General features: G+C 50.8%; 1 protein-coding gene across 13 annotated transcripts in view; it reads right to left on the reverse strand.

The window, feature by feature from the left end:
• Positions 1-27989, reverse strand: part of ANKS1A (ankyrin repeat and sterile alpha motif domain containing 1A) — a 191653-nt gene that overhangs the window by 24077 nt on the left and 139587 nt on the right. For all 13 annotated transcript variants that reach the window (XM_059938876.1, XM_059938882.1, XM_059938881.1 and 10 more), the window contains 2 exons: positions 7017-7083; positions 1680-1786 (listed from right to left, as the gene is read on the reverse strand). In XM_059938876.1, the coding sequence (XP_059794859.1) occupies positions 1680-1786; positions 7017-7083 (174 nt within the window). The remainder of the gene's footprint in view (positions 1-1679; positions 1787-7016; positions 7084-27989) is intronic.

The raw sequence follows: 27989 nt of genomic DNA on the forward strand, positions 1-27989 counted from the left end.
TCCTCACTCACTGGCTGAACCCCCACCTCCACCTTGGGTTTGTTGGCCTTCCCCATAGAACATGGTGAGTCAGGGATTAGTTTACAACAACTATAAATATACTCAGTTCAACTTAAAAAAAAATAATTTTAAAACCTAAGATTTTTAAAAGCTGAAAAATAACTGGCCCGAAGCTGGTTCTGGAAAGGTGGTTTGTAGCAGCCTTCGCTGTCTGCCCCGAGGATGGAGACGGCCCAGGTGAGGTGAGCGGTCCCAGTCAGGGTTCCCCTGGGAGCCCCAGGCCAGCTCCCTGGGTGGCCCTCTACTCAGGAGGCACCCAATGCCACCTTGTTGGTGAGAAGCCCACAGAGACCCACTCTGAACAGGAGAGGGCGGGGGAGCTCTGGGCCGACCGACCACCACCCCTCAACCACGGCAGCGAGGGAGCTGGGGGGTCAGAGGTCTGCTTCAGGGAGTGAAGGCAACTCAGCATCCACCCGGGACTGCGTTCCGGGAATTGTCAGAGTGGGGGGGGGATAGGCCCGCCAGGAATCAAGGAGGAGCCTCAAACCAGCTCCTGACATAACACGTGCAACAGGGCGACTTAAAGCATATCAACGGTTCCATTCCCACTCCCCTCATCCACGAGTAAGAAAGTGGCCGTGCAGCACGGTGGTTAGAGCAGGACTCCCAGAGCCGAGTGCCAGGCGCACATTCCTACCCCACCAATTCCTGGAGCTGTGGGCGTGAGCAAGACACTCCACTGCTCTGCATCTGGAAAACGGAGATGTTGATAAGAGCACACATCTCAGGGCTGCTGGGAGAGTCAATGAGTGGATACATGCAAACCACTGTCCCACAACTGCCCGCACACAGAGCACTAACAAGACGTGTCAGCTCTGTCGTCACCACTGCGCTCAACACCTGCCCTGGGGCAGCTGGGGCTGCCTGGGAGCCGGAGCCAAAGCCCAGACCCGACCCATGAGGACATCTCGGGAGGGTTTCCAGGAGAGGGATGGTCACAGGTAGCCCACCCTGAGCTGCCTGCTGGACTGACACAGGGAGCGCTGGGTCCAGAGCCCAGGGTCCCAGCCGGGCCCCTACTCCACGGGGAGCCTGAGAAAAGACACTTGGGTTTTTCTTTTCTTTTTCTCTGAGCTGTTGTGCTCTGCAAGAAGAGCGTGCAAAGTTATAGCTCAGAAGAGGAAGCAATCCTTCCCACCCCCAGCTCAGCCTCTCATCTGGGCCACCTCTGAGGCCACGGCCCCGCCAGACACTCAGCCTTCCTGAGGGAGACCAGGCTCCCGGCTTCAGTGACTACGGGCTCCACGGCATAGTTTCGGGGAACAAACGGAACTTCTGGTGTCCGGCTGAGATAGGAAGGGGAGTTGCCAGGGGGACCCGGCCGTCCCGTGCACCTCAATGCTCGGAGCCACCCACTGCCTGGGGTCCGAAAGAGAGACGGGATGGGGCCAATTGGGTGCATCAGAGACACCCCTTCTCGGACGCAAACTTGCAAAGAGCTCTCCCCACAGGGCCGTGTCCGGAGCGGAGATGAGGAAGCAGGCGACACTCTGCTGAGCGCCCTGGGTCTAAGCCATGCAGCTCCCTCTTCCCCGAGACACAGGTCTACGTACAGTTTCCAACTCTAGCACGGCCTGGGCAGCAGGGAGCGTCTCCCCCGGGGCCTGGACACTCACCAGGAAGCGGACATCGTCAAAGCCATTGAGAAGCAGCCTGCTCTCATACTGCTGCAGCCCCACGGCCTCCAGCCACTCCCCGACGCTCTGCTCCGGCGGCCGCGAACCTGACGAGAGAGGAATCGGCAGACGCTTGAAAAGGGAAAAACCATTGAGGCGGTAGCAGCGGCACTCAGAGGAAGACAGATGGCACTGCCACATCATAGTCATTACCATAAAGCAGCCACACTCTGTACTAGAGGCGGGAGAGCGGTGGCCCCTGCGGCCCCTCCTCCGTGGGTGCGCCAAGAGCACCGGGCGGCCACCGCCCACTCACGCGCCCCCCTGGGTCCTGCTGCTCCGGGGCCTCGCAGCACCTGCACGGCCGCCGCCCAGGGGTCGGGGGAGCCAAGCACCAACGCTCTCCGGGTTGGCGCTCGTCCGCCTCCACGGAGGTATTTCACAAAGTCTGTCCCCACGGGCACCAGAAAGGGCCGGGGACGAGGGATAAGTCCCGCGACCTTGCAGCACAGGCCGATCAGGGGCGAGCGCGCCTCTTCATGCAGCGGAGGGACACAGGCACAGCGACCACAGCGAGGACTCCGTTCACGGTCACGGGGAGCCAGCGCATGCAATACAAGCAGCAGGAACCCGGCACGGGGAGAAAGGAGACTTTTACTTGTCTTTCCCCAGCAGTCCCGGAACAAGCAAACCATGGCCACCGGCCCTTCGTGCTCAGAGGCTCAAGGCGGCGCGGTGCGGACGGGCGGGCGCGCGCATGGGCCGGAGCTCCGGCCGGGAGCCGGGTCCCCAACTAGACTCCGGCTGCCGGCGAGCGGGGCGTCTCCCGGGCCAGGCCGCTGTCCGCGGGGCCGCCTTCCCGGGCGGGGCTGTGTGGCGGGGGCTGGGCGTTCATCTTCCTCTTCCGACGGTGGCTGCTCCTGTGACTGGCCTGCCTGCTCGGCTGGAAAGCAGGCGGGCAGATCCAGTTCTTGGCTAAAGAAGACAAAGCCCAACCCAATAAAGGAGAGAGAAAGGAAGCGGTCCTCCGTCAGCTGAGCTGTGGTGGCTCAAGTCTATTCCCATTCTGCGCTGCTCTCTCTTTGGCTGAGTGATAAAGACAGCAACTGTCTTCCCAGGGTCTCTGGATCTTGCTGTCCTCCTCTGAGGATGAGCAGGGAGGGGAAGACATGCATTTGCTCCGCTCCTCAGGTAGGACAGGGGAGCGTGCTGGTGCAGGGAGGAAAAAAGTTCAGCCCTTCCGGGCAGACCTTGGATGTTCTGAGCTGAACGCCTTAACCCCACCTACTTCTCCAGTTCTCATGGGCAAGAACAGATAAAAGAAAAAAGGAAAAAGGGAAGAAGAGGTGCAAGGAAGGAAAAAGAAGAACCAACTATAAAAACATCACCTCCGGAGAACTCTTGACACGGTGAAAGTCATTATGCTGTTCCCGGCACTTTCTGCCCCTCTGGGCAGGCCAAGCCCAAGTGGCTTGGTTGTCTAGGAGACCCTGGTGACCCACTGTTCCAGGCTCCCCCTCTCCTTTGTCCTTTGCTGAACAGATGGTGGTCAGGGTCCCGATGCACACTGCAGCAGCACTGCGAGATGCCGAGCCTGGGGGCTGCTTGAGCTCCCCTGCCCTGGAGTGGGGCCGTCTGCTCCAGGAACCTAAGCGGCAGGCTCTTGTATGCCCTTGATGTCAAGTGTCCCCCGGCTGCTGATTCATTCCTGCTCGTAATCCCCCGGCCGGACAGCCGTGGTCTGGCCTGCTGCTGGTGGATGTGTGCGCGTCCAGAACCGCAGCAGAATGCTTTGTCTAAAGGCTCCTGGGCTCCACGCTGCCTGCTGCCGGCTCCACAGTCCTTGCTCGCTCTCATAACGTCTGGCCCTCCCCCCTCCTCCCCTCCCCACCCTCCTCCCTTCCACACTCTCCTCCCTTCCACACTCAGGAAAATACATCAGGGATCGGACATCGCAGCAGAAGCTGCTGCTTCTGCCACCGAGGGAGAAGGAGACAGCAGCACCAGCACTGGAGCAAAAGGACAGATTTTCCAATATCTGCTGTTGCCTAATACACACGCGTACAAAAGTCAGAGACGGCCAAACTTTACCTCCAGCTCCAGGGGCTGGAAACAGCTTATCAGGGAGAATAGAGAAGGAACAGTTCTGTAGTTTTGGCTGATAGTTTCTAGGACAGCCAGAGAGGGGACAGAGGAGGGACACTGTCCTGAGGGCACAGCCCACGGGTTAAGTGACCCCCGCCCCCACTTCAGGAATGATTGTGCCTCTCTGCCAGGGAGATAAGCCGCGCGGTATCACAAAAACAGATGACAAAATAAGGACATTACAACTGATAGTCCTCAGGTGAGCACACCAAACAACTTGGGAAGAGACTTGTCTCCAGGCCGTCAGAGTCCAGCAGAGAAGTGCCAGGCCCAGAGCAGGCCATTCACTATCTGGGGGAGGAGGACATGGGAGGAGAGGCACCAAGGACAAGGGGAAACCAGGACCAAACCCCCAGTACAGCTGAGGAGACAAAAACGGTAACGTGTACAGAGACACAAACCCAGGGACCACGTGTCAACCTGTGAACGTGCTGGGAGGCACCTGCATCTCAACAGGCTGTTGGTGGCCCTGGTGAAGAAGGGGCTCTGTGTGCTGGGAGATCAGGCCCCTAGAGGAGCCTGTATTTAACAGCTACTCAACAGCTAAACGGCTGGCTCCAGCAAGAGAAAGCCAAGCGTTCTCTTCTGCTGGCTAGACAGAACAGGCCTTTGATGACAGCAGCCAGAGTGGCCCAGGCCCGGGGGAAGGCTCGCCCTCCCTGGACTCCTGACAGTGGGATGAGTTGTAAAACATGCCTGCCGAGGATACGGGAAACCAGCTCCAGCGCTGGCCACTCGGAGGCCCACAGCCCAAAAGAGGAGTGAGATTCAAGTGCCATATTGGGGCCTCGCCCTTCAGGACACAACCCTCTGCAAAACCAGTCACACCAGGCAATCCCATGCTTAGTTAAGGGCTGCTAGCTGGCACGCCTGCTCCTCCTCCCAGGATGGCAACCCCACAGCCCAGGTCTCTTCTCCTAGATCCAGAAGCCCAAGGACAACATGAACTCTGACAATGGTCATTCAGAATAAACAAGAAACCTGCTCTGGTCTGAGCTGAAGGCTGGTGTTCCCCGAGGTCCTGGGGAAAGCCCCCTCCCGACCCATCAGACAGAAGACAGAGGTTGCAGGCAGGCCTGGGCCCACGCTCTCCATCCTTCACAGCCTGGCCGCCGTGCAGATACTGCGAGCTGGGACTCTGCAGCACGGGTGGACGCACCCTCTGCTCATGGCCACCTTCCTGTGCCCGCCCTCGACTTTCCTAAGCTGGGGTATGGAGGATGGCTCAACTCAATGCTGCTAAAACAAAACTGCGTGTTGGGATCCAGAAACCTAGGGGGGTAGCTGGACCAACTCTTGCCATTCACATGAGTTCGTGGGGGGTGAGGATTGGAAAGTGGGGCCCACAGGGCAAGGAAAGGGCTCAGTGTCACCAGCTCCAAGGAGAAGGGCTCTTCCAGAAGAGTGTTTTCCAGAAGGGCTGCCACACTCCTGTTTTATCAAAGCCAGGAGGTAATGGCCTGATTCTGCCCCAATCTCTCAAGCACATGCAACTGATGTAGCCTCCTCAGACGCAGAGGGGTACAGGGAAGCAGAAAGCAGCCTCAACTGAGCTGACTGCATCAGACCCATACCTGCTGCCCCTAAAGCACATGGCAACAGTGTTTGTCTCGGTCCTGAACATCTATTCCCAACAAACACACGCTCTTGGTAAAAGCCTGCAAACCACGACAGAAGGAAAGCTCCCTGGACTGCGTGTAGGCAAGTGCCTGGAAAGAGAGCCACAAACTCTTAGCCAGAAGAGCCACTTGTGCAGACCCTCAGCATAATCCAAGACTGGCAAAGATGAACCCAACCCAACCAGACCCTCTCTGCTAGAGCCCAGGGAAACAGGGCTGAAGGGAGGGTGTCTCCAGGAACCCAGTGGGAAAAAGGGTGGAGGGAGACAAGGCAGGGGGGCAGACGCCCCTCCTCTCCAGGTCTGTCGATATGAGGAAGTAATCATTTCCTGGAGAAAAATGAGCATAGCTACTATTTACTGAGTACCTCTTTAGCTCAAGTGTTTGTATATATTACTCATTCTTAACAAACATAAGAGAGAAGTACTATATCCAAATGTTGCAGATGGGAAACTGTGGGCTCGGGGGGAGTAAGCGACTCGCCCTGGACACATAGGTATCTAGAATCAGGATTCGAACCAGGGCTGCGGCTCCAGAGCCCATGCTCTCTCCACAAGCCCCATGGCCTCAGCAGCAACTTCCTCCCTGACGTGCACACTTGCCCCCATCCCTCAGACTTCCTGCCAGGGCCAGAGGCCCACGGAGGAACTAGAGGTGTCACTCAGGGCTCACAGGTCAATCCTGGATGGAGCCTCCTGAGTGAACAAGGAAGCCACCCCTTCAGGGCAGAGAGGCCCTTCCCCGATAAGGGGGAGAGGCCAGGCTCCCAAGCTGCTTTCAGCCCAGATGCACTGGTGGCAGTTCTGTCTTCAGATGCTTGGGGGAAGGGGTGCAACAGGTGCTCTGGGAGGCACCTTTAAGATGCCACCTCACCTGAGCAAGTAACACAACCATAATCCTATTACCAAGAAAAACAGCGCAGGTATGGCCTCCCTAGTTCCTTTGTTTCAAACAAAGGAAATAGAGGCAGGCCTCACCTGTAGGGCTTTGAGATGAAAAGAACACCCCAAGTAACAGTGATCTGAAGTAAAAATGATGAGTGCCTAAGTAAACGGAAAAGTGGAGAAACAGACACAAGGAGGAAACAGCAGATTCAACCCTTCCAGGCGATGCAGGCTAAACAGTCCAACCCAGCGCTCTGCCGCTGCCATGGATCAGGTGAACGAGAGCCACGTGCCCATGAAGAGGTAGTGCCAGAGCCGCCTGGGAAGCTGGGAGACCAACACGAGGAGCACTCCACATTAAGCCAATCAGAGAAAGCCTACATTTATGAAAACAATGATGAATAAGTGACAATCGTTCACTTTTTATAAAAGGGCTTCCTAATAGACAGCCTAAAATTCAATTTGTACACTTTTCCCTCCACTATGTAAAAGGAGTCATGGCTCCTAAAATAACAGCTAGATGGGCTGTGTGGACACATGAGATTCCGAATTGTAAGAGAGTGACGTGGTCTGAGGCTGACTTCTCTCACCCCCCCAAATGTCTGTCTTCTGCGTCAGAGGAAAAACCTGAGTTAGAAAGGACCCAGAGGATGGTGTTCCACGGGGAAAATGGCTGCTTGGTACCATACCTGAGATCTTCTGCTGTTCCTGAGAAAAGTCGATCCCTTCTCCAATAGAGCTCATGATCTTCTCAATCTGAGATGGAAGAAAAGAGGAACAAAAAGGAAAGGCTGTCAGGCTCGAGTCAAACATTGCCAGCTCACCGTCAGCGCACACACCGGGGTAGGCCTCCGGGTCGCTTCCAGACGATTCCAAGGTCCAGCACCAACCTGCAAGGTTTCAGAGCTCACGGCGCTCAGATCAAGCAAGGCTCTTCTCTGGCCACAGCCCCGTAGGGTCTAAAGACGAGCTCTGAAGGGAGTGAGCGGGTAACAATCGGAGCTCAGCTGCTGGAAACGCCCAGGAGCCTCCCTTCCAAGGCAGTTTATATGTCAGTCCCCCCACCCTCCAGCTCTTCCAGACCCAGCGGAAACTGGGCAGAGGGTGCAAGAGCAGGCCAGTGCTGGCACCCTTCACTGCTCATGCTAGAATCTAAATTCCATGAGGGCAGAGGCTTTGCCAGCTTTGTTCCATGCTATACCCCCAGCGCCTAGAGCAGTGCCTGGCAATTCGCAAGCATTCAACAGATAATTGCTATTGCATGACTGCCAGCTCTGAGGTGTGGAGACATTTTCTAGAGCACCTGAATGGGCACATAACGCTGAATGGAGGATCATTTGATCCCTGGAGGCCGGCAGCCCTGGATGCAGCTCTGCATTCAGGGGAGAAGAGGTGCAGATACTTGTCCTTCCTCTGGACCACAGCAGAGAGAGCTGGTCTCAAAGCATCCAAATGTCTCCTGCATTGCCCCCTATATGGACCACCTGTCCCAGCCATCTGGCTTTGGTCACCCTGGGCCAGATTTAAGCCCCCTGCTCCCAGAAACCTGGCCAGGGGCAGGCCCAGACAGCGAGGAGGAGCCCCCCCAACCCCAATTGGGTTGCAGTGATAATGAGCTCATTCACTGCTCTTTTTCCAAAGAAAGGAAAAGAGGACCTTTTGTACCAGGGCTTGGATGTTTTTTCCTCTAAGTGCAAGTAAGGAGCCTCAGGTCTGACAATCAGAAAAATAATAGCTCTCCAGCCAGCCTCCAGCTGGCAGGCAAAGGCAGCACATTTGACACCCGGCAGAACAACACAGGGTAAACACCACCTCTCCCCTGGCAGCCGGGAGCACAGGAAGGTCTTTTCCTCCAGCAGTCACCTAACTGCTTGTTAATGCACACTGCTAACTCCATCCCTGAGCTCAGCGAAAGCAAAGGAAACAACACATCTGACCCGTGCAGCAAACGGAGGGTGTGCCTCGACTTATCGGCCGGCAGCCCAGAGGCCGGCATCAGAAGCAGGCAGTGCCTCGGCAGGTCTGCAGTGCCCCTTAAAGAAAAGGCCCCCTCCCTCCAGCCCTCCCCAGAGCATCCCTTTCTCTGGCCCTGCCCATTTCAGGTGCAACACAGCAACGACCCAGCCAGCCAGGAGGGTACTTCCCTCCCCCACCACCCCACAACGCTGCAGTGTTGCATCCATAAAATCGGGGGTGGATACTGCCTCCCATAAAGGACTGTGTGGATTAAAAGTATCATGTACATAGGCATCTGGCCGAAGACCTGGCTCATAGTAGATGCTCAATAAAAGGTTAGCTTGCTTCCCACTTCCCCTCTGTTGTCCACAGTGCTCCGACCTAGTAAAACTTATTTTTAAAGTTTTAAAATGTATTTTTGCTTATATTTATTTTTTGACAATACATCCACATGATTCAAAACTCAAAACAGGCAAAAGGTTGTTCAGAGAAAAGTCTCCTTCCTACCCGTCTCCCAGCTGCCTGTAGTTCTTCTCTCTGGAGGCAACCAGTATAACCAGTTTCTCAAGCATCCCTCAGATCTATTTGCAAGTAAGCAAATATATGAATGTATTCCACCACCACCCATACTGATAGAGGCGTTCCATATATGCTGTTCTGCATCTTTGTTTTTCCACTTAATAATGCATCTTGGAGTTCTTGCCACAGTTCATAAAGAACATCTTTTTTTTTTTTTTAAACGGATGAGGTATAGTCATCCTGTGTAAGGCTATATGATAATTTATTTAACCAGTCTTCGGCTGGGCACGTGTGGAGTTTCCAATCTTTTCTCATTCTAAACAGTGCTACAGTGAATACTGTTTCACATACATCTTTGAACCCAGGTGCAAGGATATCTGTAAGATATCCTAGTGATTTCTTGAGAGTCCTTCCAGGCACAGAATCTTGAGTTAGCAGCAGGGACCTCACAGGTCATATAACCCCAACACTCCCACGCCATGTCCAATTTTGCTAAAGACCTTCCAGAGATGGGGCACTTGCTAACTCTCCCAGTCAGTTCACCCTATTTGCATAAAGCGCCAAGTTATAACATTTGTCTTTCTACAGATTTAAACGTTTTTTCTAACTTCATCTCCTCCTCCACAGGAAAGGCTTAGGGATATGTGAAGACAGCTCTTACCTTCCAGATAAACTCCCCCCCCCTCCCCCCGCCAGGCTGCAAGGCCCAACCTGGCATTAAATGACACATCAGTCATTACATTCAGATTTCATTCAGCAGCCTCAAAGCTGGGCAAAGAGCAGGCACTCCACAGGTATCTGCTGATGTGCCTTCTTTTTCCTTTTCTGCATTTATAAGAGAAAAGTAGAGTGCTCGAGGTGAGGAAACTTTTTCTTACATGGGGGGTTGGGTCCTTATCCCTGGAATGGCTCTACCAGCCTTTGGATCCCTCTTCCAGGCCAAAGTGGGTAAATGTGGGAGAATCACCACTGCAAGCACCAGGACGGATGGAATCAAGCATGTTTTATCTGCCATTCTTCCCCGTGGGTCTGGCTCATGGTAAAAGAGGCAACTGACAGACAGACAGACAAAGAGCAGTTTACATTTACTTAGAGCCAACAATGAAAAGCTGTCTTCCCAAGGCCACACAGAGTGTCAGGGTGGGAAAAACTGAAATGGAAGGTGACTCCAAGGTGTCTTTTGAAATAAAGTCAAGCCCTACATTATATATTTCATCATCATCATAATCACCTAACACCCAAAGCCCTGGCTGGCCTGTCCAATCAGTATCTCCTGGCTGCTCAACCCATGACATTTTGCCAAAGGACATTTGGAAGTCAGAGTGAGCAGAGTTGGACACGCTGCTGCTCCTCTGCTGCTGCTGCTTCTCTGCTCCGTTCCCTCCTGCTTGCCCCAGGGGTCACCCTCAGGTGAAAAGCTCAGCTTCCACAGCCCTGTGGGTGCTTCAGCCTGAAGGCCAGCTGGGAAGTGCTAGCCGGGCACTCTCAGAACCAATGTCATCCAAACTAGAAAGTGTGCTTTGTTTTCTGTGACCTGCAGTAGCTAAGTCCAGCTGAGAAGATTCTAGTTTATAGAGGAACTGAGAGCTCTCCAACAGCTTGCAACCCAGGACCCCTTCCAGCCTTGGTGAAAGCACAGGGCTAGGAGGGAAGTGGCAGTGAAGCGGGCCTGCGCGGGCAGAGACTGGCAGGTCCCCACCCAGCCCCTCAGCCAGTCTGTGGACACAGGGAGGAGCGGGACCTCATCACCTCCCCCTGCCACACCCCCAGGGCCCAGAACCAGCGAAGGGGGAATATGGTCATTTCAGTCTAGACACAGAGGAGCGGTCATAGGAGACAGATACCGTTCTGATCTACACACTTCATGTAGTTTAACCATTTAGGCTTGAGCTAAAAAACAATTTGATTAGGCTGCTTTCCCAGAAACATTCTGCATCTCAGGGGAATGTCAGGGGAAGAGGCAGATGGAATGTACCAGAAGGGAACAGTTCAACATTCTCTTCTTCTTCTATTGTTTGGGATCCATGACATTTTTGGAGAGAGATGGGAAATGGCCATGATTTAATACTGCACTTTGGGACTTCCCTGACGGTCCACTGGTTGAGACTTTGCCTTCCAATGCAGGGGGTGTGGGTTGGATCCTTGGTAGGCGAGCTGGGGTCCTGCATGCCTCCGGGCCAAAAAACCAAAAAAAGCACAGAACAGAAGCAGTATTGTGGCAAATTCAATAAAGACTTTAAAAAATGGTCCACATCAAAAAATCTTAAAAAAAAAAAAAATACTGTGCTTCACATGAACTCTATAGAGAGCTCATATTTGTGTTTAGTAAAGTAAAGCCTGAAAGTTATCACCATAATGGACTCATCTATTCAAAAAATGCTTGGAAATATTCCATTTTCAGCAAGTATTCAGAATTACTCCATTTAGACTTTTTTTTTCCCCTACTAGGGCTGTATAAAATGTGTTCCCTGTATGGTTAAAAACAGAACCAAAACCAAACACTAGAAATCCTGCCACTGAGGCCCTCTCCCATCTGCTTGTTAGGAACACAGGATCCCGGATGCCCACAGGCTGGCAACGGGAAGTGACATTCTATATCCAGAGAGGCTCCACTCCGGTCACCATAACCTGGCTGCCAAGAGCAACTCAGATTATACTAGGCTTTTCCATGGACACTGGGAGTCACGGGGGCAGGGGGGAGAAGACAGCTGCTGCGGGGAGAAATACCTCCCTAGGTTTTGATGGGTCTTCTGTGCCCCAGGAGGTGCGCTGGATAAAGGCGGTCCAAGGAGAACCACAGCCTCAGTGCAACATGGCTCTGAGGCCCGTGGGGAGCCTCCCTCCTAGGAGGTGGTACGAGGGAGAAGCAATGGGCATTTTCAGGGGCTCTCACTGCAAGAACATCAGGGGAACAGGAATCAGTCTGGTCATAAGCTGAGGCCTGAGAGGAGAAAGAGAAAGAGATTGCCTTTCTCCAACCTTCTTTTGGTGCAAATGGGAACCTGAAGGGAGATGTTTCTGGAATTGACCGGCAACTGAATTTGGTGCCTGACGTCAGACACTCCCCGCCACCCCCTTTTGCTGCCTGCAGAGCTATCAGCTCCCAAAGACCCTGCCACCAGATGGAAAACACACCAGTCCCGTTGGGTCTGTACCACCAGGGCTGGAGACACCGTCTACCTCTCCTTCTCTGCCCCCAACACTTAATACTTTACTGGCCCAGAAACACACTGTGCTTGCACTGTAACTTCCCGATTAGCTGTTTTATGGTGTGTCCCAGAGACACTATAGGACCAATAAAGGTAAGAACCCCGTTTCATACTGTTTCTTTAAGAGGCCACATGGTGACTTGCACAGAGCTGGCACATGGAGGGGCCGGGTAACAAACAAGTTACCATTTGTTAAATGCCCAGGCCAGGCTAGTCACCTCACTGATACAGTAAGAGGGGAAAGGCAGCCAACACTCTGAACCCCAGTCTAGATTCTCTAACTCCCCTTCCTTCCTCATTTTTATCTTTTTCCAACCTCCCTGAGTTGCTGGCACAGTGACCTCACACCCCACGACTACCAGCTGGCCCTTTCTCTCAACAGTCCCTCAGAGCCTCGACTCACTGCCAAGGAAACGTGTCATCCCATTTTTCAGGTGAGGATGCTGAAGCGCTACCCCACAGCTAGACGCCCAGCCCCCAGCTGATGGCACTGCTCCCAGTGGGGGGGCCGAGCCTGCCCTCTGGCGGGGACCAGGGGGCAGACCCTCTCCCCAGGGCCAGACAGCCCGGCTTGGACAGCGCCCCCCATTCCCGGGAGCACAGGCCGAGCCCTCGCCTCCTCGACCTCCCCAGAGGCCCCGAGCCCCTGCCCTCAGGTGACCGACGACACCGGAGGTGGCCCCTCGGCTGTGCAGGGCACCCTGATGCTGCTGACGCTGCCTCCCAGGCCCAGCGAGCACATAAGAATGCATCACCATCTCTGTCTTCTGGGGCTCAGCAGCCAACAGGCACTCCTCAGCCTAGAGTGGGCTTTGATTCCCCACATTTGAAAAAGGGTCACCGACCAGGGTCTGAGTTATTTGTTCCCTCTCTCCCCAGACTGAATTGCACAAGGCCTGGGGAAAGACAAAGATGGATTGAAGTAAATTATTTGTCCTGATTTTCTAACCTTGTCAATTGCGTTTAGGAGAGGGACAGGGTGGGGGGAGGGGAGAAGACAGCAGGGGATGAATACAGATCTGCCAGCGGGCTCAGGGCTGTCCCTTCCGAGGCAGCTCCACTAACAATGAGTCACTTCTTTTCCACAGAGCAAGGTTAGTCTGAGTCTCATGGGGTTGGGGGGACCTTGGATCTTTACCATATTTATTGTTGTATCCCCATTTGAATCCCCTTTATGCTGCCACCTTCCTTCTCAATCCCCCTTTTCCTAAGAGACTGGGAGACCACAGAGCTGTTTTGTTTCAAAAGTCTCTGTCCTTCTGTCTCTGACACAGGCTCAAAGGAAAGCCCAAGCCCAAGCCCGAGGTGTGCTTGCCCCAGGCTATGTTGGCCAAGATTGGAAGCCCGTGACCTCAGTCTAAGTCTCTAACTCCCCTTCTCCCTCCTCATTTTTATCATTCCCATACCTCTTGAGTGGCTGATACCAGCCTTGCTCCCCAAAGCATCGCACACCCCACAACTACCTGCTGGCCCTTTCCTTGACCGATGCTCGTGCCCCAGACCTGCCACTTGGCAGAAAGTAGATGAGACCTGCCAAGTAACCTTCTCATTCTAGAACAGCCTACTATACAAGCACTCTTTAACTCAAAGCCCCAAGAAACTGCTGAAAGAAGAAAAAAAGTTGGGAGACCTAGATTCCAATTAACTTATTATTGCTGCCACGTAACTCTAGGTTATTCGCCAAGTACTGGCTTTAATAAGTGGGACAAGACTCTAAAAGATTAATGAGGATTATGTATTTGGGTTCTAGTCCAATTTACGCAATCTACTTTCTGTCCAGGAGCAGGCTTATTTGGGTGAGGAGGGTAGGAATGAGGAGGAAGCCACTCAGAAAGGCTGCAGTTCTCTCAAACACTGGGGAACCTGCCTCTTGGTCCTTCTTCAATTTTGCTTTCACCACCACCAATTTCCAAGTAACCTTCCCTTGTTGGTCCTGTTCTTCCACAGCCTGAGTTTCACTACAGTGTGCTGCACTGTTAGTATGGCTATGGATTAAAGTAGCCCAAAGAAAACACTCTAAGCGCCCACTCAGAATTGATTTCCTCAGCAGTGCGGCCAGAGAAAGAAAGGGGTCCTATATCCATTGGCTCCTCAGATTCTGCAGGGGAACACTTGCCTTGTAATATCAGGGGAGACAAATGTAGAATTTTGAGTACGAAATTATATATACTGAAGATGTTAAAAAAAAAATTATATATGCTTGATACAAATACACTACCAGTAACCATCAGATGCCCAGAGACTTCCTGCAGCCTGCCACTCCTAAGTATCTCTGAACTTGTGAAATAGGAAGAAGTTGGATAGATGAAGTTGATAGAGTCCCCTAAATTCATTTTAAAGCACTAGTTAAAATCCTTCAGATAAGCCTTACACAAAAGAGCACATACTGCACTGATTCCAGTATGTGCTCTAGTTTATATAAAGGTCTAGAATAGGCAGAACTAATATCCAGGATTGGGAAAATGTCAGAAGAGTAGTTGCTGGGGGTGGGGAGGGGTAAAGATTGACTGGGAAGGGACACGAGGGAACTTCCTGTGGTGATAGTAATATTCCTGTATCTTGACAGGAATTTGGGTCACACAAACGTACGCATTTATCAAAACTCAGGGAATGGTAGACTCAAGATTTATGCATTTTATTTGTATAAATCCCCACCCCCAAAACTATAAACAAATACCAAACTCTAGGTAATGATATACATGTTAAAATGTTTAGCAATGAAATGTACTGATGTTTGCAAGTTATTTTGAAATGCATCAAAATATAAAATGGATTTTATTTTATATTTTGATGGGATGGATAGATATGAGACAAAGCAAGTACAGCAAAATCTCAATGTAGAATCTAGGCTCTAGGTAGTGAATATATAGGCATTCGCTCACTATTCAAAAGTCTCTTTCAAGTTTTCTGTACATTAGACGTTTTTCAGAATAAAATACTGGGACAAAAATCTCTTTTAGGATCAAGTCCTTTAGAGAATAATAAATGGTAAGATCAATACTGGTTTGAGCTTCATCATTTGTAATGAACTCTGCTCAACATGCTAATAAGCAGAGACATGCCCAATAGGCAAAGGAAACAAAGAGAAAGGAATGTGGGAAAGCTGACTTCACAATTATTCTGAGTCACGAAGCTTTCAGGGTTAAGAGCTCTCAGCCCCGCTCCTCTGTGGTGTGGCCTTCTCTATTCTGGAACCCAGGCTAACCCCAGTCTTGACAGTCTGAAAACTCAATTATCAAAGTGTTCCCAGGGAGGCACAGGCCCTGGGAAACTGGTTCATATAATCAGACTCAAAGGACACTGATCCCTCTGTGAGTTGCTTTAGCATGACAAGGAGCACGTTAGGACACTTGGCTAGTAGGATACATTTGTATCCTCTACAGCACGGTCCCCAACCTTTTTGGCACCAGGGACTGGTTTTGTGGAAGACAATTTTTCCACGGACTGGGGGTGGGGAGGGGTGGAGGGGGTTCAGGCGGTAATGGGAGCAATGGGGGAGCAGCAGACGAAGCTTCACTCGCTCACCCACGGCTCACCTCCTGCTGTGCGGCCCGGTTCCAAACAGGCCGTGGCCCGGGGGTTAGGGACCCCTGCTCTACAGCCTGAAATCAATAAAATGGGATCAAATCCACCCTCAGAATACTGCAAGGGAAAGGTGTGTGGACCATGACGAGAGCTTATTTAATTATCCCTTGGGACTTCCCTGATGGTCCAGTGGTTAAGAATCCGTCTTGCAGTGCAGGGGACTCCGGTTCGACACCTGGTCGGGGAACTAAGATCCCACATGCTGCAGGGCAACTAAGCCCGCGTGCCTCAATGAGAGAACCCGCGTGCTGCAGCTACAGAGTCCCCACGCCCTGGAGCCCATGCGCCGCGACTAGAGAGAAGCCCACTAGAGAGAAGCCCACTAGAGAGAAGCCTGTGCGCCGCCACAAAAGATCCTGCATGCCGCAACTAAGATTCCGTGTGCTGCAACTAAGACCCGACGCAGCCAAAGAAAAAAAATTATCCCTTTCCTACTTCAGGAGGTCATCTTTCCGGAAAATCAAGTACAGGTGCTCACAGCAAGGTACCCTTCTCCTTGGAAAGTACTTGGGATCAACACTGTTAAGACTCCAGCCTTCCAGGGCGGACAGGTTCCAGGGCTAAGTTCTCTCAGTCAGGTGCCGTGCACTGAGTACCCCCTGACTGCCCTCCCGGCGATTCAGTTCATCCTCATAACCAGCTGGGGGGCAGGGGGGACTTCCCTGGTGGCGCAGTGGTTAAGAATCTGCCTGCCAATGCAGGGGACACAGGTTCGAGCCCTGGTCGGGGAAGATCCCACATACTGTGGAGCAACTAAGCCCATGTGTCACAACTACTGAGCCTGTACTCTAGAGCCCACGAGCCACAACTACTGAGCCCATGTGCCACAACTACTGAAGCCCGCACGCCTAGAGCCCCTGCTCCACAACAAGAGAAGCCACTGCAATGAGAAGCCCACGCACCGCAACAAAGAGTAGCCCCATGCTCGCGATAACTAGAGAAAGCCCGCGCACAGTAATGAAGACCCGATGCAGCCAAAGATAAATTAAAATAAAAAAAAAAAGTTCCTCCCACTTTAAAGAAGAGGAAACCAAACATGAGAAAAGTTAAATAACTTTTAACTTCAATAACATGATCACAGGAGTAGAAATATGTGGCCAGTGCCTGATTAATTATCTTCCAAATTCAGCTTATTTAGGGCCTAGCTTCTACTCTAGTAAAGCTCAGAGTAGAATTTCAAATATGTGGGACTGAGGACATTGGAAAGGCAGTGTACACTGATGGAAAGAATGAGAACTTTGAAATAAGAAACCTGAGTTCAAAATCCACTTTTAAAAAAGTCCACTTAATTAGCTGTGGAACCTTTGATAAGTCATTTAACATCTCTTTCAATTTCCCTTTCTATAAAATGTGAAAAAATTCCTTACTCATGCAATCATTGCTACAGGCAAATTACTTGACCTGTCTTCTTAAAGCCTCAGTTTCTTCAAAGGCAAAATGAAGACCTCAACACGAGGTTCCTATAAAGATGTGAGACAGCACATAAGGAGTCTTAGTGAAGTGTTTGGTTCCCAAACAGAACTCTAATGAGGAATTAATTTATTACGACATGAGTTTGAGCAAGCTCTGCACCACCTAAAAGACATGGGCTTCGCTGGATGACATCATCCTAGAAGGAATGACAAGGTTCTTGCTCCCATAAGCACAGATGGAGAGATTTGCTCCTTATCCAACAGCAGTGTCTGTCTGCCCCTGCTCCTGGGAGATTTGAGGCCCTGCCACATCCCGGGGCCCCAGCAGGAGGTACTAAAGTGCCTTCTTAAATTAAGTCCTTAGAAAACAGGGTTGAGCCTAAAAGTCATTTAGTTTTCACTCTGTAACCCACTTGAGCAGATGCAAGCCTTCCTTACACCAAGAAACACCTGCAGCCCTTGTAAAACCACAGAGGCCAGGCAAAGGAGTCTGCACGGTCCCCCTCCACTGCTCATTTCAGCTTATAGAGCTTAGAAGGGGTTTGCCCTCATGATTCACATTCATCTGGTTCCAAAAGAAACAGAATTCTACCCAAAAAACAAGTTAATCAAAACCCAGATTCCTTTTTTTTTTTCTTTTTTTAAAGGACAGACCAGAGGGAAACAGCTTCCTTCTGCCAGAAAATATTTGGAACTTGCTGGGTGAACAATAGCTCACTTCCTGGATGCTCAGCTGGAGGCTGCTTCTCCGTTCAGGACAAAAGTTTCATGTGAGGGAGGTGACGCCTTTCTACAAGGCAGCTCCTCAGCAGGAGCACAGAGAACCCCGGACAATACCGAACAGAGGAGAGGGAGGAGAGGGGAGGGCTAGAAGCCGTGGTGTGGGCACCATCCCCTCACCTCAGAGAAAGCTGGGGAAACAGGCGGAGGCTGTGGAATCCCATCACCCACCCTGCAAGTCTCTTAACAACTCAACTGACGGACCAATTAGCTACTCAGTAACTAGCCCAATGCCAACCATGTTCTCAGCGGGCAGGAGTCTCCCAGGCACACCTGTGGGTCTTCTGCTTCCTCCCACTGAGGGTTCTGCTCATCAAGAACCAGTTGGGATCACTTCCAAAACTGTTTAAGATGGTTGTTATTTGTTGATGGAAACAGAAAATTAAACATTACATAAGCGATGAAATAAGTGCAAAAAGCTGTTTCTGTGGCAACCTGGTAGAGGCTTCAAAGAGACTCAATAACAGGATCATTTTTTAAAAATGTGCCCTTGAATTGTGTTGTTGGAGAAATAAACCATATAAATTTCTAAAAGGATTCTGTGCTCCGTCTGCTTCCCAAGTGGCCAAATTCTTGCTTTACTTTTAAGAAACTCAATCTAGGGGGCTTCCCTGGTGGTGCAGTGGTTGAGAATCCGCCTGCCAACGCAGGGGACACGGGTTCGGGCCCTGGTCTGGGAAGATCCCACATGCCGCGGGGCAACTGGGCCCGTGAGCCACAACTGCGGAGCCTGCGCGTCTGGAGCCTGTGCTCCGCAACAAGAGAGGCCGCGACAGTGAGAGGCCCGCGCACCGCGATGAAGAGTGGCCCCCACTCGCCACAACTAGAGAAAGCCCTTGCACAGAAACGAAGACCCAACACAGCCAAAAATTAATAAATAAAATAAAATAAATTAAAAAGAAAAAACTCAATCTAGAAGTTTAAATCAATCATGTATTATAGATGTGGTTCATGTAATAAACAGGACAGAGAACTCCAAATAAGCAGGTCCACACGGGAAGAAAAAGCCTCAGCTCCACAAAAGACTAGCCTGCTCACCTACGCCTTTGGAGTTCAAGTAAAACGTTTGTATCCTTTTTAAAAATGACTTCCTCCTTTAAAAGAGTTTTGTGATTAACCAAACAACCCTAGTCCTGACTGGCCATGTCGAAAGCCTCCTGGGGGAGCTGGCAGCAGTGTCTGATAAGCTCTCACCTCTGTTATCAATACCCCAAGCTGTGCATGTAGGAATTCTCAAACCACTTTCATTATCTAGTAAGTTTAAACTCCCACAGACACAGAACCCTTCTCTGGCTGCTTTCTCCTAAAGATCCTCTCCGCTGAGGGCTGGAAAACCATCCCAGGTGACTCAAAGCATACTTCCAGCCCTTCCTTCTTCCTCATCGTGGTTCCTGTTTGAACAGTGCCTTATACTTTCACTGATCATCACGGCCATGGTCCAGGGCCAAGCAGCCCAGGCTGCGTGATCGCTCCTGGTTACAGAGCAAAGTCATGGGCTCTTATCTGCTATCACCTCAGAGGCCACCTCTCACTAGTCAAACTTCCAGCTTCCACTCATTGCATCCGTGGTGGTGAACGGGAACCGGCGTCAGCCCACCCAGATCTCCAGCTGGGAGCACAGAGGGGCATTTTATCTAAGACCTCCACCTGGTCCCCTTACCTTTCCTGGCAGACCATGGGGCAGGGAGGCAAAGCAACTAGAGTCCTCCAAGTCTCAGAGGTGTGTTCTAAAGCTCAAGAGCATCCAAGGTCATCCTAAACAAAAAACCTGAGCTAGGAACTAGTCTGTGCCCTGCCCCAACCCCAATCCCAAAAGGCAGTGCAAAAAATTATGGAAATGGCCTCCTTATATCCCCCAAATATAATAATGGAAGATAAGACACATGGAAATACTCCACAGGAGTGGTAGGTACATGGAGGATAATTATTTTCCGGGTGGAAAGCAGAGCTCAGGGGTACGGACAACAGTGAAGTTGAGATGCCTGACCCTGGCTGCAGGCTGATGTGGGGCCCACTGCTCAGCCCACCATTCCCACCGACCCACGTCCCTACTGTTCCCAAGATCCCACGCCTGGGCCTGGCAGGCCTCTGCCTCCTCTGCAGCCCCCAAATCTTCACTCTATAATTCCTTCCAGGTCCAGCTCTAGTCACCTGTGCTCTTCCACGCCGTGTGGTCTAATATAAAAAAGTATTCCAAGTCAGAACAAGAAGAAGGCTTTACCCTTGGTTTGTAACTTTGGCAAAATACATTAACCTACCTGAGCCTTGTCTGTAAACGGGGATGAGAACACCTGCTTCGAGGTACAGGATGGGGATTAGACGTGATAACACAGGGAGAGTGGCCGGCACACAGCAAGTGTTCGATAAGCTCTGGTGCCCTGCCAGCACCCTTTTTGGACTGACTGCATCTGAGGTTTCTGTTTTAGGATCCTTACAGCAGAGGCAGCCTGGCTGTCCTGTACTAACACAAACGCGCCCATGTAAATATGGTCCGAGGACTGTGCCCAGTCCTTTGACAGAAGTGTACCACGCCTCTTCCGCTTCTTTTGTGTTTCCCACTGGTGCTCCTAGCAGGTACTGAGCGCTGGGTGGGCTTAGTCAATACCCAGTGGAAAACACACAAAGAGCTTTTAAAGTGGTTACACCTTAACCGATTCTTAGGGAGGAATTTGTTTAGGACATAAATCTTTCTTCCATCTGAGATTTTTCCCGAAGAGGAAATGAGAGGAGGAAAGTGGTGGCTTTCCCAGCAGCTGTGTGGCATCTTTCCTCCTAAAATTCCTCCAACGGCATCCTCACTGCGTCACTAAGTTCCTGACAACATCCTCTTGCATATCAGCCCTGTGCTGACCTCAACCACAAGGAACTGTGTTCTTTCCTCTTAAAAAAAATGAAATATTTCCTAAATTACAAAGAGTATACTTTATAATATTGTAATTTCAACAATAATAAATGACCCATCCACATGCTCACCACCTGGTTCAGGAAATAGAACACGGCCAATACAACACAGCCTTTCCTGGATCAAGGCTCCCCTTCCCTGCCCCTCTGAGGCCACCAGCCTCCTGCATTAAATGCTGTCATCCTCTTGCTTTTCTTTAGAATTTGTCACCCACGTCAGTGCTCCTAAGCAACATGGGTTCCTGTCCCTCTTTCCTGGCCAAGTGGACAGGAGCACAACTCGATGGCCCTGAAGGAACACAAGAGGCTCTGAGCCCAGAGCTCAGGGACAGGGCTCCCTTTGGCTGGTGAGGAAATGGGAGGCCATGGAACAGCCCCAGCATTTGAAGACACAGTACTGGTAGAGGGAGAGCAACAAGCCCTCGCTTCTCATCAGGCTGGCAGGGCGAGGTCACATGCCTTCTGGGACTCCTGAGAAAACCCATTCCCTACATGGGCAGTGGCATGAAACGGCTGTGGGCTAACCACACCAGACAACCAGAAAGAACACAGCCTTTCCCAAACAGTCTCAGTGGGGACCGCCTGCCCTGGGAATGCCCTGGGGACCTGCACTCTTGGGCCTGTTGACAAGGGAGTCTGGCAAGCTGCAATGACAGAGTACATGGACTTTCTCAGGAAGAACATGAAAGGCTGCACATGGGAGAGGAAAGGCAGAAAAGATGGCCACACTGCCCCTCTCCACACTGTGAGATCCTGGCACTGGGAGACCCCTGGGCCACCTACCCTGCCAAGACCGTCTCTCGCCTTGGCCTGCACCAAGATTCCAGAGCGACCACAACCCACCAGTCCCAACTGTTCTGCAAGCATTTACCACAGCCAAGACCGTTCCCCAGGGGCTGTGGGTGCGCCTAGGAGGGAGAGCCCTTTGGAAAAGGAGTGGGAGCTACATACAGCCTCAAGACAACACCGAGAGGGAAAGGTCGGTCAGAGGAGCCAAAGAAAGACTGAGTTTACTCATGTTTGAGTGAGACCCAGGACAACCATTACTTTTAATATTTCTCATAACTTCATAACATCTCTACTGTTGGCTATTTCTCTGTTTCCCGTTTTTGTCTTGTTTGATAAGCAGTAACAATTGAAAAGGGGGCTGCGTGCTGACTTCAGAGGCAGCAAAACTGGGGCAACACTTCCAACTTTGTCCCTTCCTCGCAGAGTTCTGGAATAAGAGGAAAGAAGGGGGAGACAGAGTGGGGAAGGCAGGCTGAGGAGGTGTGCCGGCCCCGGGGGTCTACAGAGAGAAGAAAGGGTGGAGAGGAGGCTTGCTGATGCCCCCAGGAGTCCCAGGCCAAAGGTCAGGGGTCCCAGGTTGGGCTTCTCACCTCAACTGTTAACTGAGGTACAGGAACCTTGTCTTCTAAGATTCTACCTCTTACACAATCAAACACTTGAGCGACAGATGAACTCAGAGAGAGAGTACAAGTTCAGACTGAAGGAGTGTAGTACTCACGGCAACCGTGATCAACAAGAGATTTGTTTTTCTCAAGTATCTTTGAGCTCAGTCTGTGTGTGTGTGTGTGTGTGTGTTTGCACACACATGCATCAGAATCTCAAATATGCTCCTACACTGTTGAAAATAAACAGGACGGCTCTAGTCAAAACTGTGAAGTACGAAACCTCTACCCTCCTTTTTTTCTTTTTATACTTTGCTCCCAGAAGTGAGAATAAGTCCTTGGGCCCTCATCACTGTGTCGATGGCAATGGAGGACAGGAAGGTGGGGGCCACGTGAGGCAGGAAGCCGCAGACTCATCCAGCAGGGACCTTAGAGATGATCCAGGCGAGTCTCTGTTTTGCAGATAAGGAAACTGAGGCTCAGAGACATTCAATAACTTAACCAAGGCAACGAGAGGGGCGATACAGGGCTGACCCTTGCTTCTTGCCTCTCTGCTGAGTCGCCCCACTGATCTGGCAGCTGGGGAAGTGGCAGAATACGGAGCAGCCCTTAGGGAAGCCTCCAGAGGGCTGAACCCTGACGGAAAAAGACCTGAGGTAAAAATGAGCTTCTCTGCATTCCGGGGCTCTTGCCTCTTTTCGGAAAACGGCTTCTGTGCAGAACACTGTGCTGTTCCACTTCAAGAGGGGACACGGGGCAGAGGTCCCTGAACTTAGCAAATGTGTGGGCCATTTACCCCGCTAACTGGGATGATGGGAATGTTATAAGGTTGCCTTTTCATCGCGACACACAAGGACTTTAAAAATCAACACGATGGAAGCATGAGGGAGATCTTCGTGATGATAGAACAATTCTGCATCTTGACTGTGATGATGGTTACATGAACCTACACGTAATAAAACTGCATAGAATGACAATTCCCGCCCCCGGCCCCCGCCAAATGGTGAAATGAGAACAGGGTCTGTGGATTATACCAACGTCAATTTCCTGACTCTGATATTGTGTGAGAGTTATGTAATGCATTATACCATTGGCAGAAACTGGGTGATGGGTACCAAATAAGGCCCTCTCTGTACCATTTTCTGAACTCCCTATGAATCTATAATTATTTCAAAACAAAGAATATGAAGAAAGAAAATTTTTAAGTTAACATGAAAACTATCCCTTGTTTATAAAAGGACAACTGAAATACAAAAAAAGGATGGACAGGGCTTCCCTGGTGGCGCAGTGGTTGAGAATCTGCCTGCCAATGCAGGGGACACGGGTTCGTGCCCTGGTCTGGGAAGATCCCACATGCCGCGGAGCAACTAAGCCCGTGACCCACAACTGCTGAGCCTGCGCGTCTGGAGCCTGTGCTCCACAACAGGAGAGGCCGTGACGGTGAGAGGCCCGCGCACCGCGATGAAGAGTGGCCCCCACTCGCTGCAGCTGGAGAAAGCCCTCGCACAGAAACGAAGACCCAACACACCCAAAAATAAATAAAAATAAATAAATTTTAAAAAAATGTTTAAAAAAAAAAAAAAAAGGATGGACATATTTAGAATAAAGGCGGTTGGCAACCAAATACCATCAGCACCACCATGACACTCCTCATTGTCCCTAATTTTCTCCTTTTATCGTGATTCAGTCAAAATTGTGTTGAGGACTAACTATCTTAGTAAGAATGCAAAATTCCAGTCCTCCATCCTCACCAGCCTGGCAAGCAAACTCACTGTGCCAACAGACCCACCTGAAGGGATGCCTGGCATACAGCCCCCTTTCTTCCCAGCCCGGTTGGCTTCGGACAGTTCTCTGCAGCCCGGAGAGACTAGAACACAAAAGTGGGACAGGATGGGAGTGCTGTTTGAGGCCTAGGGGAAAGGGCACATAGGGGTTGCTGGCAAGAAATTGAAGTTTCTCTTCTTCTCCTCTTACCAGTGCCCAGAACCCTCTGCTTTTCCTCTTCTCCTCTACCAGAGCAAAGAGACTCAATGCCAGCCATTTACAATCCCAGGTTTTTTTGATTTACTGCCCCCTGCCCTCTTTCTGGCTCAGACTCTGAGATCCAGGGTCTATTCTCACAGCACCCTCTCCTTTCCTGCTGCCACCACCCCTGGCAGCTGCTTTCAGAGCCCTGAGGACTTGCCTAGCACATCCCCTTAAGCACCCGGACCCCAGGAGCACTTATCTGTCCTGATAAGTGCCAAAAGGGATGGGGTGGGGGGGTGGGGGGGGGGAGGGTGCTCCTCAAAGACTCCCGGGGGTGGGGGAGGTTAGCCGCCAAGAAAGCAGGGGAAGCCTCAGCCTTGGGGACACTGACAGGGTGGTGTCAGCATTCATCATTTCTGAGCCCAACAAGCCCACAGTTTCCAAGTGCAAACACCTGCAGCTCTCTGAGGGCTCTTTCGGGCCCCCAGAGCCCTTAGGCCTGGATCCCAGGTGGACTGGAGTGGGGGGGAGTCAATGTCCCGCCCCACCTTCCCGCTAAGGGAGCAGCTCTCACCGGACTGACTGGCTCCCTCCACCCCAGGTCCCTGGCAGGTCTGAGCCCAGGTCCAGAGCGGTGACCCCTCGTTAACAAACCCTTTACTGGTTCCCTTTCCTTCTCACTCCCTCACTCCCCAAGGAGTGCTTCCTGGGATCCCCTCCCAGATAAACTATTTGCATCTAGATACTGCTTTGGGGGGAACTCAACCTAAGACAGATGGTCACAGGGAATCCCAACAGTGGGGAAATTGGGACCGAATTTCCACCATGAATGAACGTATCTCTGTGGGAGTCTGAAAGATGTACATCAACCTAAGGAGGGAAACTGCCAACAGCGTGGCCACTATCAGATACTAGAAAGCTAATAAGGGGGCGAAAAAAGAACGATTAAAACTTGATTTGCCTGGGTAATACTCATTATAGCCATTTATATGAACTGCTTTTCATTTGCCTAATTACCACTAGCACAATAATTACCACAGATATATTAAATGTGTCAGATAAAACTTGTATTACATTTGGTTTCTAGTGTTATGCAGCCCTACACTTAGCTCTTGTATGTTCATAACTGCGTGCTCCGTTGCATTGTCTGTTCACAACTGGAGAAAACACGCCTGAGGCTTACCTCCTAAAGCAGAGGCTGTCAAACTTCAGCGTGCATGGAATCACCCGGAGAGCAGAGTCTCTAACAACCTTGGTTGCTGGGCTCTCCGCAGAGCGTCTAATTCAGTAGGCCTGGGGAGGAGCCGAGAATTTGAATTCTAGCAAGTTCCCAGGTGAAGCTGCCGCTGCTGCTCTGTCATCAAGCTTTGAGACCCACTGCTTTAAAGTGCCATAATGAAGGAGAGAACAAAGGTCAAACTACAAGGCCAAACTTTCCAGTTTGCAACATGAAAGGCTGACAGTCTCTTTCAAGAAAATAGGTGGAATCTTCTAACCGTCTAGATCAGTCACTCAAGCCAAATCAGATTTGGTATGCTGGTACCTTTACCAAAAAGGGTAAAATTAACTCTGTTACTCAAACAAGTCCCAGGAGATCTGGGTTTGCTCCTTTGTTCAACCAGTGCCGAGTGCCCCCTCTGTGCCGAAGATGTTGCTAAGCAACAGAGGTTTGGGCACTGTCAAAGGTCTCATGAGACTCTGGGTAGGTCACATCCTCTATGGGCCTCAGTTTACTAAGTCTAAAGGAGATAACTCATAATTAGGGAAACTTCCAGATCTGACATTTTACAATGAATCAAAGCAGTATTGTGGCTCAAAGCAAAAATATTCTGCCCGGCTGTGTGGGTAGCATGATGAGAAATATAGGTAAGATCGTAACTGTTCCAACAGGCCGACTGTGACAGGGCAGGTGAAGCCCTGGTCAGTCCAATTTGAGTCAACGAATGACCCCAATTAAAGGTGTTGCCAAGGTAGGTCAGTACTATGCCCAATTCCAACCAAAGAATGTAAAAGCACCCAGCGTGAAATCCATGTTCATAATTGGTACTCCCCTGATACATTATGACATTTAGTCACTCCAACTGCTGAAGGGAAAACCAGAGCCACTCACTAGAATTAAGGATGCTATGATAACCTCCTCAACTGGGGTTTTAAATGAGCCTTGTGCTAACAGCTTTCCTGCTTTGAATGCAAAGCAGGATGCCAGTGTAGAGAGGCGGGGCAGCCACCTGTGAAGGGCAGCCACTGATGCCACCACTCTATTTCTGAGAGGCCTGGCTTCTGAACGAATCTCCTGATGTGTCCCAGGCAAAGCACTGACTTTCCAGATTCCACGGGGAACCTGCAGGAAACATTCTTGTTTTATTCTACTTTACGGATAGAGAAACCCAGAGATGACCACAATTTGTTCAAAATCACCAACAAATCAACTGTGGAACTGAGGAGAGGAGTGAGGCCAACCCAGGTTAGCAACATCCAATCAGCACGCGGCTAAGTGTGAGGGTGAAAAGAACTCAGTTAAAACACTCATCTGCCCTAAGACCCACATGACAACGTGGCATTAAGGTTAAACAGGCAGAAACGGAGTCCAGCAATGGCAGTATCGAGGAGGGGCACCACAGGGCAGGGGCACACTTATCCCCGCCAAGCCAACCCAGAGAAAAATACAATTCTTTCATGTATAAACAACTAACATTTTCTTAGTCTCACATAAGGTATAAACAAAAGCATATTCAGGAAACTATTTTTGTTGAACACACAAAACAAGCAAAAACACTGAAGCACATCATTAAGACAAGCCCCAAGCCCCTACTTTCAATCAGACTGCTGCCCCGAAACCCTCCTTATACAGAATTCAGGAGCCACAGACTCCCTTCACAGAAGCTCCCAGAGACAAGCAACAATGTCTTTTATCTGTGCCCCCGGCACTCAGCCCCTAGCACAGTGCCTGACACAGAGCTGGCACCTAATAAATACCTGCTGATAAAGTGGACGGTCTCAGCCCGCCTGGACAGGCACTGACAGTGTGGCCAAGAAGAGGGCTCCAGGGAGGCCAGCCAGTGCCTCTGCACCTGTTACTCATGGCGAGACGGTTCCTAAGCCAATGTGTGCCACCTACTCACAGGCTAATGAGTCCCATAGGCTTAGGATCACCCGTGTAAAGTGAGCTGTCTCCTTGATCTGCCCTAATATACAACCTTTAAGTGTCTGCATCTGCATTTCATCTCATTGTGCCGGGATTTAGGAACAAGGCTGTGCTTTGCCTATTTAGTCCTGCTGTGATTTCACAGGTGTCAATCATACTCTCAGCCCAGGCTTCCTTTCTTCAGACATGGAGCCCTTACCTGTGGAGAGCTAACTGCCTCTAACCAAGCTCGCCTCGGATTTATGATGCTGCATTTCCTTTCGTAGCTCAAAACTGAGAAAATATAGACACGATTACCATGTTACATAAAATTGAGCAAATAATGCGATGATATTGGCCTGAGTAATGCTAAGCATACAAAGGCTTGGAAATGTATTTTAATTAATACAAATAGGAAGCATTTGTCTAAACAATCAAGTAAAGGGCAAAGCCACAAACTTGGTAGCGGTACACCATGCTCCCCAAATGTAGCATTTTCCACAAGCCGGGTTGGGACCAGTAAATGCGGCTTTGTGGAATGACTGTGGGTGTTCCCACCAGTGATGACTTCAAATAAAGCACTCAGCAGAGCTCTCTCCCAGGAACGGGGCCTGAACAGGCTGCAACATCCAACCTGTTCAAGTCCATCTGGGCAGGCGAACCCCTTCCAGAGCACTGAGGGACGTTACTGCATCTGTACATGAGGACCAGTAGAAGCTTTCTTCCCTGAGATCAGCCTCTGTTCCCATCCTCAAGGGTCCAGAAGATTTGACATTGAAATCTCTGTCGGTGGTGAAACAAATGCATCCATCACTAA

Source organism: Balaenoptera ricei, chromosome 11 (assembly GCF_028023285.1).
Source record: "Balaenoptera ricei isolate mBalRic1 chromosome 11, mBalRic1.hap2, whole genome shotgun sequence".
In the NCBI taxonomy this organism is placed as follows: domain Eukaryota; kingdom Metazoa; phylum Chordata; class Mammalia; order Artiodactyla; family Balaenopteridae; genus Balaenoptera; species Balaenoptera ricei.